This window comes from Xiphophorus maculatus, chromosome 13, assembly GCF_002775205.1.
Source record: "Xiphophorus maculatus strain JP 163 A chromosome 13, X_maculatus-5.0-male, whole genome shotgun sequence".
In the NCBI taxonomy this organism is placed as follows: domain Eukaryota; kingdom Metazoa; phylum Chordata; class Actinopteri; order Cyprinodontiformes; family Poeciliidae; genus Xiphophorus; species Xiphophorus maculatus.
In genome coordinates this window covers 22,485,334-22,506,152 of record NC_036455.1, presented here as the reverse complement: position 1 = coordinate 22,506,152, position 20,819 = coordinate 22,485,334, and the positions used below count along the sequence as shown (strand labels likewise).

At 39.8% G+C, this 20,819-nt stretch overlaps 1 protein-coding gene across 2 annotated transcripts; it reads right to left on the bottom strand.

Moving 5' to 3' along the window:
* Positions 1 to 446: 446 nt before the first annotated feature.
* On the bottom strand, positions 447 to 14,069 carry LOC102235205 (protein NDRG1). 2 transcript variants are annotated; one of them, XM_005797307.3, is made up of 16 exons: positions 13,938 to 14,069; positions 10,127 to 10,198; positions 8,499 to 8,534; positions 6,192 to 6,297; positions 5,537 to 5,657; positions 5,183 to 5,245; positions 5,021 to 5,081; positions 4,479 to 4,565; positions 4,172 to 4,228; positions 3,971 to 4,068; positions 3,840 to 3,896; positions 3,696 to 3,747; positions 3,283 to 3,330; positions 2,828 to 2,863; positions 2,444 to 2,495; positions 447 to 1,611 (listed from the first exon to the last, which is right to left on the bottom strand). In XM_005797307.3, the coding sequence occupies exons 2-16, from the start codon at positions 10,178 to 10,180 to the stop codon at positions 1,379 to 1,381; spliced, it is 1,161 nt and encodes a 386-aa protein (XP_005797364.1). In that variant the 5' UTR covers positions 10,181 to 10,198; positions 13,938 to 14,069; the 3' UTR covers positions 447 to 1,378. The 2 variants fall into 2 exon arrangements, with proteins under 2 accessions (XP_005797364.1, XP_023200199.1); XM_023344431.1 differs by lacking the exons at positions 8,499 to 8,534; positions 10,127 to 10,198; positions 13,938 to 14,069 and adding an exon at positions 6,570 to 8,447.
* Between the last annotated feature and the right edge of the window lie 6,750 nt (positions 14,070 to 20,819).

Here is a 20,819-nt window from a genome sequence, read left to right as displayed (position 1 = left end):
TTTTATAGTTACATTTTGAAATATGCAATAATGCAACAAAAGGGAATCTGTTACAAGTTTTTTTATTGCCATTTTTTAATAAATACAAACCGTTATATCATTTTTAATGCTATTTTTTTTCCCTACATCAAAGAGATGGTTTGTGCATTGTATCTTTACAAAGCTGCATTTATGTAATCTGCAAAGTAATATGTTGCTGTAGTGCAAGTAAAATACAGGAAATGGTATCGGGTAAGTTCTATGGCTATCCTCATGTTAACATGTGGACCTCTCCGTCTGCACTCACCCAACAAATCCAAAAGCCACACAGGAGCATCACATCTCAAAAGCGAACAATTTCATGGCACTTTTTTTGTTCCTTTGTGCTTGATTGCATAGAAATCAGCATACATATAGCTTGGGAGGGGGAAAAAACTTAAAGAAATAAGCATATATGATTGAAAAGCTCGTGTGAATTTGCATTTTAATTCATTATAAAGCTAATTCTTAATGAAATGTTCTCAGAAAAATGCTCAGTCTTAATTCAAGTTGTATTTCACCTGCAAACAGTAGGTTCGCATGGAAATCTTAAAGGGAGCAAAGGGGAACTAAAATAAAACCCAACACCTCAGAGATAACAAACACCAGCTGAATAAAATGATCATTTACAGAATATTCTGAAAACTTTCTCCCTTAATTTGTGAAGCTACAGATACAATGAGCCCTGTACGATTCATCCATCTGTCCGAGTGCTTCCTCGCTCTCTTTCCCTTACGACTACTAATCTGTTCCTATGCACAAACGACGCCACTTGGAAACATTAGAGTAAATGATCAGACAATTAGTGAGAAGACAACAAGACATTTACAGGGGGGTAAATTTGAGAAAGCTGTGTTGAAACGTGGTAAGAGTAGAGGAGAAACAAAAGGAATGCTGGATTTTAACTCTGCTTAAATGCGAGAGAAATAGTTTACAAGCTGGAGTACTCTTAGCCACAGCTTTCTCTGATATTCTCCATTTTGGTGTCCCCCAAATGCTGCGTTGCCTCCGTTTGCTCTCCTGCCTGACCGAAGAGTGCTGATGTTTTGTTGGGGTGGACGTGTACGAGTCCCTGAACGACAAAAACAGTTGGCCACAACCTTTAATTCTAGTTATCTTCAAATGTAGACATCTCAGCTGCAGTGGAAGATCTGCAAGCAAGAGTCCTTTGTGCATTTTTTTTTTACATGTCACAATATGTCATGTTAGTGTCCCTGTCTGCTTTAAGAGTGTATGAATCTATGTGTGTGTGTGTCTGTGTGTATAATTAAGAGGCAGCGCAGCACAAAATGAAGGGACCTTGAGAGGTTCTTGTTGTCTGCAGCGGGCAGGGTGTTGTGGGAGGGGCGGGGTGTTCACTTTAGCAGGAGACTTCAGCGGACTTGGGCCCTGACTGGTCCACGTTGTTGTTGGCTGTGCCGTCCGTGTGGCCGTGCTCGGTCGTGTGGCTGCGGCTGCGGCTCCCCTCGTTGGTGTGCGAGCGCGAGCGATTGCCATCGTGGGTGTGGGAGCGCGAGCGGTTGCCGTCTGAAGTGATGCTGGAGCCAGAGGCGGTACGGGAGCGAGCCAGGCGGGTCATGCTGGCAGAGGGCACTGACAAAGGAGAAGGACAGTCAGAATATGGAGTCGACTAAAGATTTAGCTTGTTGCCAATTACAAATAAAGCCATTCAAACCAACCAAGAAGTTGTTAATCACAGTTTCTTCATAAGTTAGAACGCAAAGAATCACCTTCTGTGTTCTTGCTGCAAAAGTAAAACCCAGTTGGCTTTACTGACTGTTCTAATTGACCATGCCAACTATTATTAGCCATAGAAGCCAATAAGGTGCTTTGTGAAGTTTATGCATTCCAACACTCTAGCAACTAAACAAATATGCACAGATCTAGCTTTTCATGTTTTCATGCATTTAATTTCTATTAATTCAGAACTGATTAAGGAAAACAAAATGACAAGCTTTTAATTTCTGCCCAAATTATCCGTGCATCTTTTGTGGAAATGAAACTTGAATTTTGTGGTACTGAAATGCAAAATGTTTTAATGCTAAAGTACTTTTTTTTTTTACTAGCAAAGCAGCCTTTATACACTTTGTTGCAAGGTTGGTGGCTACCAAGAACCTTCTAGGTTCACACATCAGGTGGCATTCCAGTTCATTTTTATAACATTGAAAATATAAAAAGTGGTTCTAAGTGGGAGCCTTTGCTTTAAACCACATAATGTAAATATACATTTTTAAGACTTAAGTTCATTAAATGAGGTCTGCAAACCATTTAGAGAGAACAAGATGACCCGTTAGCACAAACTTCTTCATCTCACCACAAGATGGCAGAGGCGCCTTAGATAGGGTCAGGTCAGTAACGCTTTCAGAACAGTTCATCTCATCACACACCTAAAAATGTCAAAACACCCAAAACTTTGATTACTTACTGTGCCCCATTCCCTGGATGAAGTACTTGAAAGCTTCTGTCAGCTTTCCAGGCTGCAGGGAGGAGCAGAAACACAGATAATCAGTCTCCATGTCATAAATAATCACTCAGTTTACATAAGACATCAACACGCTCCATCTCTCCCTCCAGCAGCTTACTGAGAGATATGACAGCTGCTACAGGCAGGTGTAGCTCAGTGAGCAGGATTAAAACCTGACGACTGTAGTCCATATCTGCCTCTTCCTAATGCTCTTACATGCCACCTTCTTACACTACTGTCCACCCACACGCACACATACAAACACAGACTACATGCACTCCTTATCCAGCCACAGCCAGTTTGCCCTGCAACAGGAACTTCTATTTGAAAAACAAGAGAACCCACCTGGTCAACCTGGGGCATGCCTCCGCAATCAGCCATCTGGAAAAGAAAAGAGAAAAAACAGAAGCAGTCAATACCTGCCATAAAAAAGACACCCAAGATGACCCATTTTACCACCTTGTCCCTCGCAATTGTGCTACTTTAGAGTTTCGACGGTGAATCTATTTTTCAGTTCAGCAGCCATTTGATTTTGGTGCAGCCGATAAAAAGGTTGCCAAAGGCGACCAAAAGTAGGTCAGCTGATGCAGATTGCACAGGCAAAGTGCATATGCAAGGACATGTTCAGCTGTGGCAGCGCTGGTTAATATGTCACCAAGTAAGTGCTGACCCGCTGGAAACTTATCAGCTGAAGCGTTTCCATCAAGGCTATTATAATCTTAACGAGAATATGGGAGGGGAGCAGGGAGGTCCGGAGTGGGGACGTGAGTGGAACAAAGGGGACTGGACAAAACTCTCACCTTAAGGAGGGTTGTTTTTGTGGGGTCCAACTTGGTGTTGCACTCCACCTGCAAGCACAAACAAGACCAGTTTATAAAGCTTCCCAGGAATCCTGACCATACCGCACATAAGACAGTAAAAGCTTTTAGCGCTTATATAAATAAACAGTTAGGGGATTTGAGACAATTCCTAAGCTATGAGTAAACCCAGCAACTCAAATCTCTTGACTTTAGGAGATTAAATCTAATCTGAGTCACTTGATCTTTGTTCCTAGAACCATGTTTTTGCACAAGTCGAGTTCAAATGTTGCCATAATGCAACACGTAAACTGGCAAATCTTCTCCCCTCAACAGAAGACAGAAGTGGACGGAAAGCACGTTCAGGCCGTTATCTGTAGCACCAGCAAAGTAATGAGTGACCGGCCTGAACTCACCACAGCATCCACAGCAGGAGAATTGTCGCCGACCACCAGCAGAGAAGGGCACCTGGATGAAGAAAATACAATCAGTTGACCAATATTACAAACTATTTTGTCCTTAACCACACAATTAAAGAAAAGGAGGCTGCCTATGCTTACTTGAGAGTTCTAGCATTACATCCAGGGACCGGCCTCTCAATATCCAGATCCCTCCGGCTGTAGAGAGAGGATGAGAAAATCAGCTGCGTCTTGACTTGTTAAAACCTTTGACAGAAGTCTTATTCTATTACCTCTCGTAGGCCTTGACAAAGAGATGCAGGTTGAACTGGTTCATGTTGTTCAAGATATGATGGCGGAATGTAGCGATAAGGTCGTGGTTGACCTCCTCCTATAAAGGAACCGAAAATTGCATGTTAAACTTAGAATCCTCATTCATGACCATTTTAGAAGCCTTTTGAGATTTACAGATATAGAAATGGGAAATGCTGTACCTTTCCAAAGAGGTGGGTAATAATCATATCAGGCTGAGCATGGGTCCAGCCACTGATCTACAATTAGACAGAAAAACAATGTAAATAACAAAGAAAGTTAACAATTATCTTGCATTGATAGATGTGCAATGAGATCTTATGGTGTGAGATCTCACAATATTGATAAACACCCCCCATCCCTGTTTCTCTTTAGAGTAAAATCGGTTTTGCACAGGGCTAACTCGTTGTTGTTTGATGCAGGTTTCTGTTCAAGCTACCATCAACAGTCAAGATGTACTGACATTTTTGCTGTTCTTCAATATGTTACCTTGTGGGCAGCCCAGTCCATCCATCCCTCAGCACACGGGTTGATGTTGATGAGCATGAGACCTTCCGCCATATTTGGATAGTCCAGCTAAAACGGAAAAGAAAAATGAACTGATCGTGAGTGATTCTGTTTTAGAGCGCAAAATATCTAGTCTCTCCATTTGGTCATTTAAACTTAGGAAATGTAGATGTTGCTGCCTAATTTTAATTAAGATCCATTTCAGGTCTTCAATGTTAGAAATGCGAGTCCTATGCATGTAGTAAATTCAGCCACGCAATAATCTGAACTATTCTGTCCAATACGGAGTTAAAAGCTGTCTCCAACAGTCTTCCATCAACACAGAGACTTTCTTTTGAACAAAGTGCTAGAGTTGAGCCGATCGGCTACATTCCTCAGGCTTTTGTGGCTCAGGGAGCTTGGGTAATAAGCGGCCTTTTGAGACCAAAATAAGCAGAAGGCAGAAACACATTAGCTGCTAATCTGAGATTAATTAAAACCCGAATTATGGAGTGTGAATGGGAGAGAGCAAGGTGTGAACTTACGGCGAATCGGGTCAACACGTATGCGCCGGCTCCGATGCCCATTCCAATGACGCTCTTCAGGCTGCGGTGCATAGAGATACGTGGATACTGTTAGAACAACGGGTTAGAGAATTCCTTACATGAAACAGTGAAAGGCTCTTTGGAAACTGAAGTTCAATTTACCCAAAGTGCTTCAGCACCAATGGGAGAGTCTCAGCAAGCTGGTCCATAGAGGGATACTCGTACCTTAAAAAAAAAAGAACAATTGAAAACTTTTAATATATATATATAGTTAAGCTTATAACATTATATTGCTCATTATCAGAACACCACCAGTTCAGCTTTATGCCAGGATAGCGTTACCAAGGGCCAAAGCACCAACATCAAAGCAAGAGATTACAGAGATAAACGCCTGCCCTAGCGACACACATGTTAAACCAGGATGTCCCAAGTACATCCGCAGGAATCCATCCATCTACCTGCACCCAGTCAAAGGTCACAGACTGCCTGACACAGACAGTGTGTGTGTTGACTCACCCAGTGGAAAAGGTGTTGGCTCCTTCATGCTGCCCCAAGGCGTCGACATGACACACAGCAAAATGCTGCATGATTTCCGCCATGTCCTCATGGTTGAAGAGCGGGTCCCAGCAAGCTTTGTCTGCACATAAAAAAAAGAAGCAAATTAGCAGGAGTTTATAAGGGCGGGACTTGGATTCTGAAGAAGTAAAAGGGAGTATCCAGTTACACAATAAGTAAAGATGGGAGAGTTAAGATTCAGTAATGCAATGGAGTTTAAATAATTAAGCATATATATGTGGGGCAGTGACCACACAAAGGAAAGGTTTTCAAAAGCTACAATTTCAGAATTACTTACATTTTCTACCACATCATTCTTAAGGTTTAAAGCTTAAGAAACAAAAAAAAATTATCAAAGTTTTCCCCAGGTTTCTGAAGCACAGAGTAAGCAAAATAATTACTTTGAAAGAGCTTACATTATTTTTTTTTTAAACATGAGCAAATCTTGGCGTTCTTCTGCTACTCAAGGTTATCATATCATGGGAATCTTATTCCGACCCATTCCTACTGTGCGTAGATAATCTGATCACACATGGCACAGTCATTAAGAACCCCACTGGCTTTAGGAACAACAGATGTTTCACTCAGATAAAGCTGAGGAAGGAGCAGGGCTTACGGTTCAGGCCAATGTCATGGAAGGTAAGAATGACCGGTCTGTCCCCTTTGGGAGAGCCCTTCATCGTGCAGTGGAGTCTTCCGTGAGGAGTCTCAACATCGTGTTCCTATAGATGCAAACAAACATAAAAAAAAAGGTATTTTTCTTAAAGCCAGCCAAAGCTCTTAAAAGTGAAAGAAGAGTGTCAAGAAAGGCAAAACATTTTCTAGAAACTGATTGAAATCATCACATAATTTATATTCCAATAGCCACTTTGCTTAAATCTTCCCCAGGCTGTGAAAATTTTACCCATTCTTAAAAAAAAGTAAGTCAAACGCATCTAAATATGGAGACTCATACCAATGCCATCCACTAGCAGCCTCAATAAACTTTACTCACGCTGACTTCAATTTCAGCAACGATCATTTCCACATCAGAATCCTCCAGAACCATGTTTGCAGGACTCGAGTGCTAACACCGCTCGCTGTTGGAAAAAAAAAATGCAACAACGCAGACTCCCTTCCGAGCTACAGATCTCAACACTTGGTAAGCCTCTAAAGTTGTTCAGCCCTGTGCCACAAGCTGCATTTTATACCCTTGCTGCTTACTGACCGGCCTTAAGCTCCACAGCCTCCCAGGGTGCCTTGCGGGCTGGTCAAAACAAGCTAATTCTAGATGAAGACATCCTTAAATTGGATCAGGCGGTGTCGGGCAGAGAGGGCCATCAGTCAGGGAACGGAACAAGCGTAAAGATGTGTGTATCATCAGAAATGGTAGATGAGGAATATATAAAGGATTGACAGCTACCGTTATTCACCAATACATTGGAAAAAAGTCTAAATCAGGAATAAAGTGAAGACTATTAATAGTATTAAAACAGGACAAAACTGTGTTTTACAAAATTAAAGAGCCAAAAAAAGGGGCAGTTTTATTGAAAATATTATTTCTATAGTGTAAGTTATAAAATATGAAGGAGAGCAAAATTAGGTAACCTAGAGATTAAAAATGTGTCTTGAAAGGAATCACAACTATCTGCCTGCAAAAAAAGTCATATTGATTAGTATAGTTGAAGACTACTTTATGAAAAATAACCGTACAAATTGTGCAGCATTGTAGGAATTTCTAATAGTGTGTACATCCCATGTACAGGATGTGACAGGAATCCTCACATCTTGTTTGTCCCGTCCCCTCTGCCATTGCAGGGGCCGCTCAGGCACGTAGGCTACAAAGGCGGGATAATCCCTCCACATGTGCAAGAAGATGACTGCACACCTGTAACTGCGTATGCCTATCCAGACATGGTTATTAAATCCATAGAAGTAAAATGCAGCTGCATGACAATGATTTTGTCGCAAAGGCAAGCGACGTGGAACCAAACAGCATGATGTCGTCCCCTTCACTAATCCTAGGTCACTAATTATCGCAATCAGGTCACCACAGATGTATGGCCTAGATACTTCTTAGTGACCCAATCAATTAGTCAAGTCAGAGGAATTCAGGAGTCAGGGAGTTGCCCCGCATAAGAGCGTCCCCCTCATGAGGGCAATTCCCATATTTGCAAGGGTCTCAAAGGTCCAAGAGAAGCACCTGAGAATGTTGCAAGTCGGCATTGAGCCAATGGGAAAATGACTGAAGGTGATGTTGTTTCTAATTTTAGGAGAGAAAAATAATACAGAGCAGCATTCCTTCATCGCTCTGCAACAGCTGGGAGCCGCTACGTCTCATTAAAACAAACTTCTGAGCTGAGAGACAGCACAAGCTCATACAGTCAATATGAACTTTTCGGGGGGAAAGGTCCAAATTGGGCCAAAGGGCAGAAAAACACTTTCCAATGGGACTCCGGATTTAACACCTGAACCGGCAGGAATTCATTTTAATGAATGAAGAAAATAGTGAGGTCCTACTACACCAACTGTAAGTGATTTCTTTTTTACAAAAAGAAGGATTTTGGATTTGAAAAGCTGCATTGGTGCAGATATAACCTCACACACAATAGCACAGGTGCATGTTCTTTTTCAGATGTACAGTAGTTAAAAGAGACTTCATCACTTCCAGTAGCTGAATGAAGTACAACCTTAATTAGATTTATCTAGAAACAAAAACACTGCAGAAGAGAAGATAAGTCACCAACCATGGTGGATAAAACTTTACAGCTAATGATGATTGACACTGAATGGGAATGATTACCCTTCATATCAGGCACCACACACAATGGGGAAAAAAAAGAAATAATAAAGCATAGTGCAACCTAAACGTGCAAAAAAAAAAAAAAAACATGTTTTGGCTAGAGAGAGTAGTAATGCAATAAATCTGCTTGTGAAGCCGTACCTTGACAACAAGTTGCAGTACAGCCTCTCTCAGGCCCTGGAAAGAGAGAACAGGTTAATGAAAGGATAAACTTAATGCAATTACAAGAACTAATTGAATTTCACAAGAGCCTAACCCTGTCAATGAATGCAGTTTGACTTTTACTGCTACATTCATCACTGACAACAGATAGTCTGTTCTCAATTTTAAAAAAAGAATGCGAACTGAGATTCGCTTTGCATTTTCCAAGGAAAATTTTTCTAAAAGTTACAGTTATTTAGATTCTGAAATGCCTTGGACTTGACAAACCAATGGACTTGGCTTCATGGGATTCCATTAATTTATAATTTTTTTAAAAAAGCATAATTTTGAGTTTTTTCTGACCGTATTCTACCCCTTCAAGTTTCAGGAAATGTAGCCTTATGATTCCTGTAGGTTTGTTGACCGATGTGCATACAGCAGTCCAATCAAATCTAGAAATGAGATTAGCTACACCAGCTGCTAAAGCATAACCCTGCCTACATCTGCTGCAGTGCCCAGCTGGTCAGATGGCTGTAAGACACATTTGACTGTTTGATAACATATTCTGTGGCAAAAGGGGGAAAATAAAAATGACATTCATGATATGGGAAAACACCACGAATGTGTGTAGACTGATGGACTGCCATCCAGAAGTGATGTTTTCAAAGATTGCCTGTTAAGCTGCTGACTGCAGAATTATAACCTAAACAGATAAGCAACAACTTACACAGCTAATATCAGTTTGTGAGACCGTCACTCTATAAGAACACTAAACTTAGAGGAGTTTTAACTCTGTAGTTCTGCTGAAGCTTATGCATTGGAATCAAAAGTAGAGTACATAGAAGTTATGTCATGTAAGCAGCCATAGGAATAATTGTTGTTTCATATTTTTAAGTATTTAGTCTAGGAGAGCAGGATATATTAAAACAAAAAACAGTGAAAAAAAATCTGTTGAAATTAGCCAACATTTATCACAGTCAGGGATCTGCATTTATTGTGTTTAATCAGGGAAAAATATCAAGATCACACTAATTGATGACTGTTGTCACAACAGTGTAACAAAACAAATAACTGACAGCAGGGAATAACTGAGAATAACATTAAATATTAACATACTTAATATGAGTGTAGTTGTGTGCAGCTCAGTGGTACAACGGCACCACTTCCAGTAGCTGGTGGACAGTAGTCCATTTATAAAGGCTACATTTTAACCATCATGGCAAATTTGCATGTGTGGAGTTCTGACTCTACGCAGCGATGTGTAATTTTGAAATGCTTTCCAAATGTCACTTGTAGAGGTACCACAAAATTCTGCCATTAAAAGTCCAGATTGCCCTTTCCTGGGGGCATGAAGTATAAAAACAAAGCAGCCTGCCAAATACTGCATGTTAGCAGCGCGTTTTGATGGGACTATTTCACACTGCAATATTGCCAAGACAGCTGTGATTCAATGAATTTGAGACTCCAGGCTAAATCATCATAGGTGTCTTTGATTAAAAATTTTGAGCAAATGCCACAAAACTGTTTTTTGGTTGTTGTTGTTTTTTTTTTTTTTGGCGTATACCATGCCAAGACCTAACTTTCAAAATATGTGTTCATAAACATGTATTGGCTTTCGGCATACATACCGGTAGTTCTCTGTCGACCAACAGGGGTTTGGCCTCAACTTTGATGTCATCCATTGCAGATAGCTACAGAGTCTGGGGAATGACAGAGAAGAGAATAATTAGAAAAGGTTCAATGTGAACTTCAAGGTTTTCTGAAACTAATATTTCACAAGAAAGTACAGCTCTGTAACAGATAATACATGAAAGGAATTTCGGATTGTTCTTCAGCTTCTAGAATAGTCGCTCTCTCACCCTGCCAAATAACTACTTGAACATTAGTGTGCGTTTTTCTTTTCTGTACTACAGTACACAGCCTCAGGTGGAAATTTATAAAAAATGTTTTAAAAAAAACAACCTCTAAACACTTGCAGTTGTGACTTGCGTGTGGATCATGTAAGGGACCACACCTAACAGCCCACACTACAAACATAGACGGACTGAGTGTGAAACCTGGTCGACAAGGCGCTCAGGCAACTGGCAGAAAAAGAGGAAATCTAACTGAAAGAGGAGGAGGAAATGAGATCCCAGTGACTTTGACCCCCCTCCTCTTAAGCTCACTTGAAATCAACCATATTGAACTCAAGATTGTCATCGTCAGAACTGCTAGAAGAATTTGGCATTCGAGAGCGGATGAATTTCACAACACTAAAGCAGTGTTTATCTGAAGCACTGCAAGTATAAAAAGAGGAAGACTGAATAGAAAACAAGGAAGGAGTGGAGCCATGCAGATCATGCTGCTTTGTTGGAGTAGAGAACATGCAGGCTGCGACTCTGCATGCAAATCAAATTAGCCATTTAAAGGGGATTCTTTGTACACTTGTCTGGTCACTCCTGAGAGCCAGAGGCGAGCCATTTCTCTTTTCTCTACAGCTGAAGGGAGGCTGGACTGACCAGGACTCATCCACATTCACAGGAAGCAACCGACACCCTGGTTCCCAGCAAAACTTCCCACCCTCTGACCCATCTCTATGAGCTTTCCCCAGCTTTCGATTGCTCTGGCTGTGTTTGCTTTTTCCAGGTTGGCACAATGTGCTTTCACAATGTGCATTCGGAAAGTTAGCCAAGCTCTAACGCACAAAAAAAGAACTTATAAGGTTTCCCATTAAAGAGAGAGATAGTGATTGATCAAGTTTCATATATAGTGGTCTGACAGAAAACACCCACAAAGCACACAGGCGTGCACACACACACACACACACACACACAGTGCTAGTGTATGCTACTCTGACTGCTAAAGCAGTCCAGCGCCAAAGCCAGATGAAGAGGAGTGTCGAACAACAGGTTCATTTGTCTGCAGCGATCCAAAACAGGACCACCGCTGCACTGCAGGAGCTTTGTTGAAGAGTTCAAGACACCGGCCCCCGCTAAGATTCCTCAGTCATGTGAGAAAGAAAAGCCACAGTGAAAAGAAAAGACAACTGTTCAGGGCTTCCTTTCTGGGCGGTAAGGTATTAGAGGAAAAGCTAAATGAAACAATTACTAACAGAACTGACATAAATTAGCCAAGAAAGAGGCCATACTTCATCCTTTCTTCCACCACCTGTTAATTTGCTTGATTTGCTTAGTGTATGCTTCACCTGGCCAACAAAGAACCATGCAACATAGAGTAGCACCCAAAGGTCAACAATTGGTAGAACCTCAACTTTTTCCCCTTGACCGGCTGTGAACGGTAATCAACTAGTTTATTTACTGAAAATGGAACAAAACGAACTTCCACCATTTTCAGTCTACAAAAGCATCAGCAGAAACATCCCCCTGTGAAACTCTTATTGGTGGGACATCTATCATTGAGAGATAGGAATAGTAATCCTTCAATTTCTACCACCACTTCCATAAAGAAACTACCGCACATTTTGTTCCTCTTTTATGTATTGTAGATCTCAGGAAATAAAAAAAAGTCAAAAACAGCAAGAAAAAAAAAGCCAGAAAAATCAAGCATCTCCAATTATTTGGTTTGCTTTACATTTGGAGTGGAAGCCAGAAATGAGTACTGGCCAATAAAACCCTGATTGGTGCATCTAATATTTTAATGGGAAAGAAACTTAAAAATAATTTAAATAACAACAATCTTTTGGCTACCTCCCACTTGTGTTGTTTGTGCTAACATTTTCTTCGAAGGGATAGTATTGTGGCGCTGCTGAAAGGAACTCTCCAATGCAAACTCTTTAATGTCTTCTTGATGTTCAGCTTTGAGATTCATAATTGGACCACAGATTGTCGAGGGAGGAGACTTTTGAAAAATAGTGAACTTTAGAGGAAAAATATTTCCCTCAAAACTGCTTTGGTCTGGCTGTAGTAAAAGTGTCTTACGCAATCATGAACAGGAAACAGTGGGAGGATGTGTGTTTGGGATGAGCTAAAATGTGGTGCTAAAAAGCAAGACGCACCAAAGCCAGCGCTGCAGCGAATTTTCAAACCTTCAACAGGCACATTCATGGTGAAGTTTTTTTAACGCAAAACTCTTAAGACGTGGGGCTATTTTCATAAGAAAAATTATTCTCCCTCTTTACTTAGACGATGTGGTTAAGCTCCATGGAGAAAACTACTATTACATCAATGCTCTCACTTTAAATCCAGAGATAACAGCAACAACAACACTGATTTAAATAACAACCTGGAGTTAGCAACCAGCTCAAACTCTTACAGATAAAGACCCTGAGCACAAGTTGGTTTCAATAAGACCAACATGTACCGACTAGTTCAGGAACGTGACAAAGTTTTGGAGCAGACGAAGCTAGTGAAGTGCCCTCGCACTGTTTGACATCCACAAAGCCATCTGCGGAAACAATGATTGCTTCTCTAATCTTTGGGAACTCACTTAATCTGTCAAATCCCTGGTTCTGAAATATCAGCACGGGTCTCAGCAGCAACTGAAGCGCCAGCAGGGCCTGTCAGATTAAGCTGCTGAAGACCTACATTTTCAGACAATCACAGATAAAAAAAAATCATTCAGGACTTTGTTTTATCAATAGGGTCACTTAAGGGTTGACCAGGCCCTAAAATAAGCACAAAAAAGAGAGGAGGAAACATGACAGCAACAGCTGGTGTTTTTGTGGTATGGGTCCTCCTGATCCACAACTCACTAGTACTTCTGAGGTCAGTCCAATAATCTATTACACACAACACAAGACCAGATTAAGCTCCATGTCAACATTTGAAATGCCTGTGAATCTATATAATGCAACGTGGAAATTCAGCTTCTCAATCCATCTTTTAATGTATATTTTAAGCAGTAAAGCCACAGCACTTCAGTTTCCATTAACCCACAAGCATGCTTTGTTTTTGTTTTGTTTAATATTGTGGCTTGATAGAAAAAAAGAAAACTGCAATGCGTCTTATCCCATATCATTTGTAGAATTTCAAAAATTCAAAGTATTTTCTGGATGGGCGCACGCCTCTAGTGACACGTGTGGAAGGGTCCTAAACACTTCAGCGTGTTTCTGCAACAGGCAACGTGCATTTTATTTTTCCTCACCTGCAGAAAAATAAGAAAAAAAAAAAAAAAAAAAAAAAAAAAAATATATATATATATATATATATATATATATATATATGCAAGCTGCAGATGATCAACCATATGACTTTATTTATTTATTTATCTCCTAAATAAGACACGCAGAACACGACTTGTGCATGCAACTTACTAAACACATGCATAAATAGGACAAAATAAAAAAATTATTGCACACTCGTGAAAATGCTAAAGTTTCGCTTTACGCGTAACTAATCCCAGCGTGGTCAGACATGCTGCGAACCCCCCACACAGAGACAGCGAGAAAGCGCCGCTGGGTTCCCCTTTAAAAGTTGAATATATTCGGTTTCACAAACCTACCTGTTGCTTCAACTTCTGATTGTCCCGAGTCAAACACCCAGCTACAAAAAAAAAAGTCCACAAAAACTAAGCCTTGTCTTGTGGCAGAAGACCTGCTTTTGTTTACAACGCTCAGCGTATGCAAGGCGGATGTGAGGGGGAATGTTATAAAGCCTGGTGGGGGGAGTGTGCGGCCCTGCCCACTTCCTTGCACCGTTGTGTCTATTGGGCAACAGCTGAGGGGATTGTTCCAGCGGTTTGCTGAGTAAAAATGCTCAAAAAAGTGACTCTTACTCGTTAGTGTTGCACTCTTAACTTTTCTAACTTGGAACATAACTTAAAGATAGCTTCATAAATGGGAATGTGCTGATTTTTCATCACAGTTTGGACACTAAAGTATGAGAAATTTCTACTTTTAGAGTTACCCCTCCTTAAAATGTCATGTCTCTTTTATTTGCATCTCTTGCGACCTAGAATTAACCCCAGGCTAACTCCCAGGAAGTGCATTCCTGCAGTATTGACAGCTGACATCTGTAAAAAAAAAAAAGAAGTGTTTCAGGCTGTGGCTCCAAGGGGCCGACTGCAAGGAATGCAGCCAGGACATCAACCTCAGTTTGAGGCCAAGGCAAGTCTGTACAAAGGGAAGTCCTTCCCTAACCCTTGGATAATTTCCCCCTTTCTTCTCAGCCTGCTGTTCTTGTCTAACAGAAGTATTCATCAGCTGAAGGCTACAGAAGCAGCTCAGGTCTCCAGATGTTCCACGGACAGTAATTGTCACCTTCACAAGTACCATCAAGTCACTTTCCAATCTTTACTTACATCCTTTTCAAATTCATTACTTTCTTATATATTCTTCCACGTTTTACGTTAAAACCCACAAACTTTTCTGTCTTTTTTTTTTTTAAATCTGAAAAGTGTGGCTTGCATTTGTATTTAACTTTCTAAACTCCGACACCTTTAAACAAAATCCAGTGCAGCCAACTGCCCTCAGATGTTTCCTTATTGAAAAATACAGGCCTGTTTGCAATACAATCTTAAAGTTTTGGTTATAAAGCATTGTCCTCTGGGTTTGAACATCTCACGCATCATTTCAATCCATCATCTAAAAATGGAAAGAGAATTAACTATAAAGCTAGCAAGTGGGTAGGATCTGTAGATATGACAAACGCTAGTTGTAATGTCTGCAAGTCTAGCATTCAATAAAAGAAAACAAGGGCAATTTTTGCAAGAAATGTATCAAAAGCTATTTGAAGTTTGACATTGGAGACACATCACACTTATAAAAGAAGGTGCTCTAGTCAGATAGAAGCAAAAGTTACAGTTGGGAAGAAAAAAACCTCGCTCTGCACATCAATCTGAACACATGAGAAACATTTTGGTGGCAGCATTATGCTATGGGGATCCATTCATTTTCAACAGGGACAAGAAATGTAATCAGATGCTAAAAGCAGGGAAAGGAAACCTGTAGAGGTGGCCAAAGAACCAAAACTTGAGAATGTGATTATTGCAAGGCAGTGTGATGCCTGCACTCGATGCCCTCATCGGTGGTTTGGCAGTTGGACAACAAAGGTCGCAGAGGTCATCAGAAACCTGAGATCTGGCCTTTTTGGAAAAAGCACACACCAGCATTTGTAAAAGAAAAAAAAAAGTTGTTTACCGCCTAAATCCCTTTACTTCTCGACTAAGCTCACCATGCAGTTTAGGACTCCGCGTGGAAATTTCCACACCTGCAAGAACGCCGCAGAGAATCTGCCAAGAAGTCCTAGTATTGGCAACGGGGAGTGTGAAAGGTCCTTGTCCGGACACAATAGGCGCAGTGTTTGGTTGTAATGCGAGGCCTTCACTAGGAACACATCAGACAATGGGAGCATTCGAAGGCGGATATAATCACCGGGCAAATTTCATATATCACTTCACAAGGCACTACAGGCTGCAAAAATTAAAAGAATTCATGGCAAAACATTAAAAAAGCACGAGTAAAAATTTAGATTTATTTAATTTGGTGATTTTGCATAACTAGAAGCTAACTATTATTATGACTCACAGGTTTTTGCAGACTGACAGAACTAAATGGAGCATTCATGGGTTGCAGGATGTCACAATACCTGATAAAGCAGGTGGACTTTAGCCTGGCTTATAAGTGCAGGAAAGACAGAACATATACTAAGTTTGCACTGTGACACACTTTGTAAAATTAAAAAAAAATTCAAGTTGCAATTATTTTTATCACAAGATTATTATTATTATTATTTTTAAATATAATTCCACAACTTTCTTTGCACAGACGCTGGAAGTTATTTTGTAAATGCTTCGTCTTGACCTTTATGTGTTGCTGGATGTTTTCAGACTATTTGCGCTTCAATTTAATTGCTTCAACAGATAAACATGGTACCGTCTGATATGTGGAGACTGTACCAAGGTTTAATTTACCTGTGGGGGTCAAGTTTTATGTTCCTGATGTGTTTGGCTCATTTATTCTGTAAGACATTCACAGCTTGGCCTCTATTTGACTCAAATTGTGAATTAACCTATCAAAACCTTACAAAGCCACAACATATTCATTTGTGTTTTCCTATACAGTTCAAATAGGTTTATATAAACTTCTGAATTTGAAGAAATACTAATAAAATAAAAAATCTAAAATATTATTTCTCTTATTATTCTGACATTTAGCCAGTAGAAATGATTCCAGTAATCCTAGCTGACTGGAAGCAGAAATAAAATTGTCTGACAGGGAAACAAAAGCTAATGCCTTTTCATATGATGTGCATGAACATCGGTAATATACAAATCCTAAACAGACAAAGGCATTCTCTTAATTTCTTGTTCTGTTAGTCTTGTCTTTTTTCTCCTCAGGTATTTGAAAAGTTAATGTGCCTCCTGTTTCTTGCCAGTGGGGGGGGGTGGGGGGTGGGGGGGGGGGGGGTGAACAAGTGTATCTATGTTTGCTTTTTTAAGTTCACGCCAAAGGTCTACTGTTATTCTCTGCAAACAGAGAAGACAAATAAAAGATTAAATGAGAAACTCTGAGAGTCTGAACCCATCCCGACAGCAGCTGCTATGCAGTAATATTCGTCCTAAACATAACCTGTCGATCTGCCGCGTCCTAAAATCTGGTTTTCCCCTGAGATTTAACCCCTGAGATTTATCCGCCCATTCTAGTTTCATTGTGTCTCCCAGCTAGATTGAACCAGTCGTCAAATACACTGATGCAAGAGGCTTGTACGAGGAGTGTATGATTCAGACACACATGACAAGTATTGTGTTGGTAGGTCACGTAGTAAGAGGTGTGTAACAGGAAGTCTATTTGTTATTGCTGAAAAAGAAAAGTCTGCGTTGTTTCTTTTTTCTCTTGAGATATTCATGACAGCACTCAAGCCGACATTGTCTGGGGTTTTGGATGGTGAATGTTTCCCATTACTGTTTGCTATTAACCGAAAGATGAAGTTTTTCCAGAATTGTGTTGTCCAGATAAATCATTATACAGAGCTTGAGGTCAAGCTTTGCCTCCTGAAGGTTAGACATGTTTTGGAAGGCTTTCCATGTGGAGAAGAAAGCATTTTTCTGCATTAATTAAGAATAAATTATGCATCACTTAGATATAAATTTCTCATAGTACTCAAGATATTTTCTATAAATGTGTTCATTATGTTTTCACAACACCTTATTGTGGGTCAAAGAATAAATAAAGGCTTGTTACCTGCTCATAAAGGGATCTTTTGGATTGGAAATTTCCTTCAGCCTGGCCTGCATTCAGTGCTGATTGTCTTAATAAGGTGCAGTAACTTCTACGATAAGACTGCTTTCTATTCTCTTGATGTTGATAAGCTTGTTACTTATTATCAAAAAAGGCTTTGTAATGTGTCTGATACACGATGGTGTTTAGTGACCAGTAAAGTCTTAATAACACAGTTTGTTTGCTTGGTCTTTGAACTGCAGGTTTCAAAGATTAAATTAACTTTAGGTGCTAGCTTGAGGGTATTTCTACTGACTAGATCAATACAATTGCTTGAAAGAAACTGAAACGTTGTTTCTCAGACACTGCTACAAGAAAAAACAGTAATGAGAGGTTACTGACTAGACCTGCATGGATCAGGTCCCAGGAAACGAAGGTTTCTCTGGATTACTGTCTCTCTGTGACAGTTGTTTCTCATTAAGCCAATGTAGTTAAGAAACAAAACTAACGCAGCTTTGAGTTTAGTTTCTATTTGCTGTGGTTTATTAAGTACAACTTAACACAATTTTATTAAATTACCAAGCTTTATAGAATAATAAAAATTTGTAGTAAATCGCAAACAAAACAAAAGAAGTGACAAAATAACTAATAATAAGACACGAAAGATTATAAAATGGCAAAAAATGGCTAAGAGCACCTTAACAATTTTTCCACAGGTTATTACAGTCAGATTAATTACAAATAGTCCATATAAAGAGGCCCAAATTTAATATAAAATAATGTAAAAGAACTAAAAGAAACTTAAAAGTATTTGACTCAAGCGACTCATCTTCAGATATGCTCACAATTAATCACAATGGCAAACAGTTCAAACAACAAGGTGACATTTCAAAGACACTAAAATAAAAAAAATGGCAATAAACTTTTGTATGACTTGACTCAAAAACACATCAAAGATGTGTAATTTTAATGATAGTAAAACATTAACTCAATATAGCTTCAAATTGGCTCAAACTGCAACAACAAAGAAGCTTTGATGACCTGTAACTTAAGCCTCAAGGTCGGATTTGATCGGTTACTCTACTGTGATGCTCAAGCAAGATTCAAAACAAGCTGGAGGCATACTCAAAAATTTGTTTCAAATGTCAGAGAGCAACTGAGCAAATGCTTACTTTAGCAAATGTTTTGAGCAATCACAAAACGGCTCAAAATTCCACCTTAAATTTGCTCAAAACAATTTTGCAGATGCCCAAATTTACTCAAAACAAAGTCTTGTGGTTTCAAACACCAACAAAAGAGTTCCAAAACAATGACAAAGGAAAAATTATCAACCAGAATCAGGTCGTAGAAACACATATTCATTGGCTATAAAACACATTAAAGAGATCTGGAATGGCAATGGGGACATAAAAGACATAACGATTTTATAAAGTGCTAATTTGTTTCTGATGATGTCTAATTTATTGCTCCTGACTTCTGAAATGCAAACAAGTTTGAGACCTTTAACAAGTTGTTGCCCAGGGGCCTGTTGATTCAGAAACTGACCATGTCACATGTTGCAGGTCAGGCTCACAGAGTCAGTCAGCTGACACGTTATCAGATGAGCGAGACAAACAATGTCCGTGAAAGTATTAATATCTTATAAAACAATAAACATCTCTCTACACAAGACTAGTAACAAATTAAAGTACGCTTAGTGTTGTTTGCACACTGTCAAAGTACAAACTATGGTGTGCTGTGCCCCGCATTGCAAGTTGTGCATTGAGTAAATGATTAAGGGCAAATAAAATGACCACCACCCAGGCATCCAAGTGCATTCACCTTAGTGAGCTCATTGGAGGTTGCATAAGGAGACAAGAGTAGTCCACTCAAACAGTGACTGGACTACCCCGGAGCTAACCCTAATCTCCTGAAAGCCACGGTCACTGCTCGTCAAGTTCCCCATCGGAGCGCTAATATCCTTATCGCCCCTGCCAAGTATAGACACGGTTAACATGCCAAAGAACAGAGGGTACTGGTGACAGAAACATCAAAAGCTAAACAAGCACTCTCAGTGGTTGTTTACATGGTGCCATTGCATGGATACACGTCCAGAAACGTCTCTGATTATGTTCTGCCTTGGTTGTTGCATTCCAGCCTCCACTTGTTAATTCTGTGAATATTCAATAAAAAAGGAAGATGTTTGTTTTCATCCCTCTTTCAATGATTGACATCAGCAAAACATTCCAAGAAGAAGCAACAGTCAGCCTCGTCTGATAAAGCTGAATCAGTAGTTAAGTTGGAAACGGCACCCAAGCAGTCTCCCTTTTGATTGCAGAGTGAAATATGTGAGGTCAGACCGCCTCACTGAAACCAGGGCTGAAAAAGACTGAAATCTGTTCAGAGTCACGGTTGCGGAACATTAAGCAGACATTCGTTGGTCAGAACTATTTAATTCCTTTGGATGACATCTCTGTTTAACCTGAGCAGAATAAAAGGAAAAAGAAATTAATTACCATGGTGGTCAGTGACATAGTTAAACTGTGGTGGGATCTTGTTTTTACCCACCCTTCCCCTGGGGGAACAAAACAAAAAATACGTTGTTTATGTGTAAATATTGGACACTGTCATCTGGATTTTTGGGTTGTGGTCATAGGGGTTGCTGATAAAAATTTGTTTTTTTTAAAAGTTACAGTGGAAGGAAAGCACATCCTCAGTTCAAGGTTGTCAAAAAAAACACAACATAATAAAAATAATATAGTTTTTATTAGGTGCTAAAATTGATCCTATCTAACCTGAAGCATTGAAAAAAATAAAGAGAATGACAAATCACAGCACTGTCTTAATTTATTAAATAAAAACACAGCAAAAGAAAATAAAAACGATGTGTGAAAAAGTTTACAACTGAGCGCACGGGTGCTGCTAATAAAATGACTAATGGCTAAACGCAAATAAGACAACCTCTGTGAAAGCAGGAATTTTTTCAGATTGGTGATCTGTAGCCCAAACAATTTGAAGAGAGAAGTGTCAGCCGAACAAATCTGTGTTGTTGTAGAGGTAAATCATTTTTAAACCTGGAGAAAAAAAACTCCAGTTTTATTGTATTTTTCTATTATTTCATCTAGCATAAAACTCTACAAAGGACAGCAGGAGTACTTTATTTTTACAATGGCAGCATATGACTGGAGCAGGGTCAAAGAATTACTCTGGGAAATGGATTAGCAAAAAGGGAAACTGAATATGGTTGA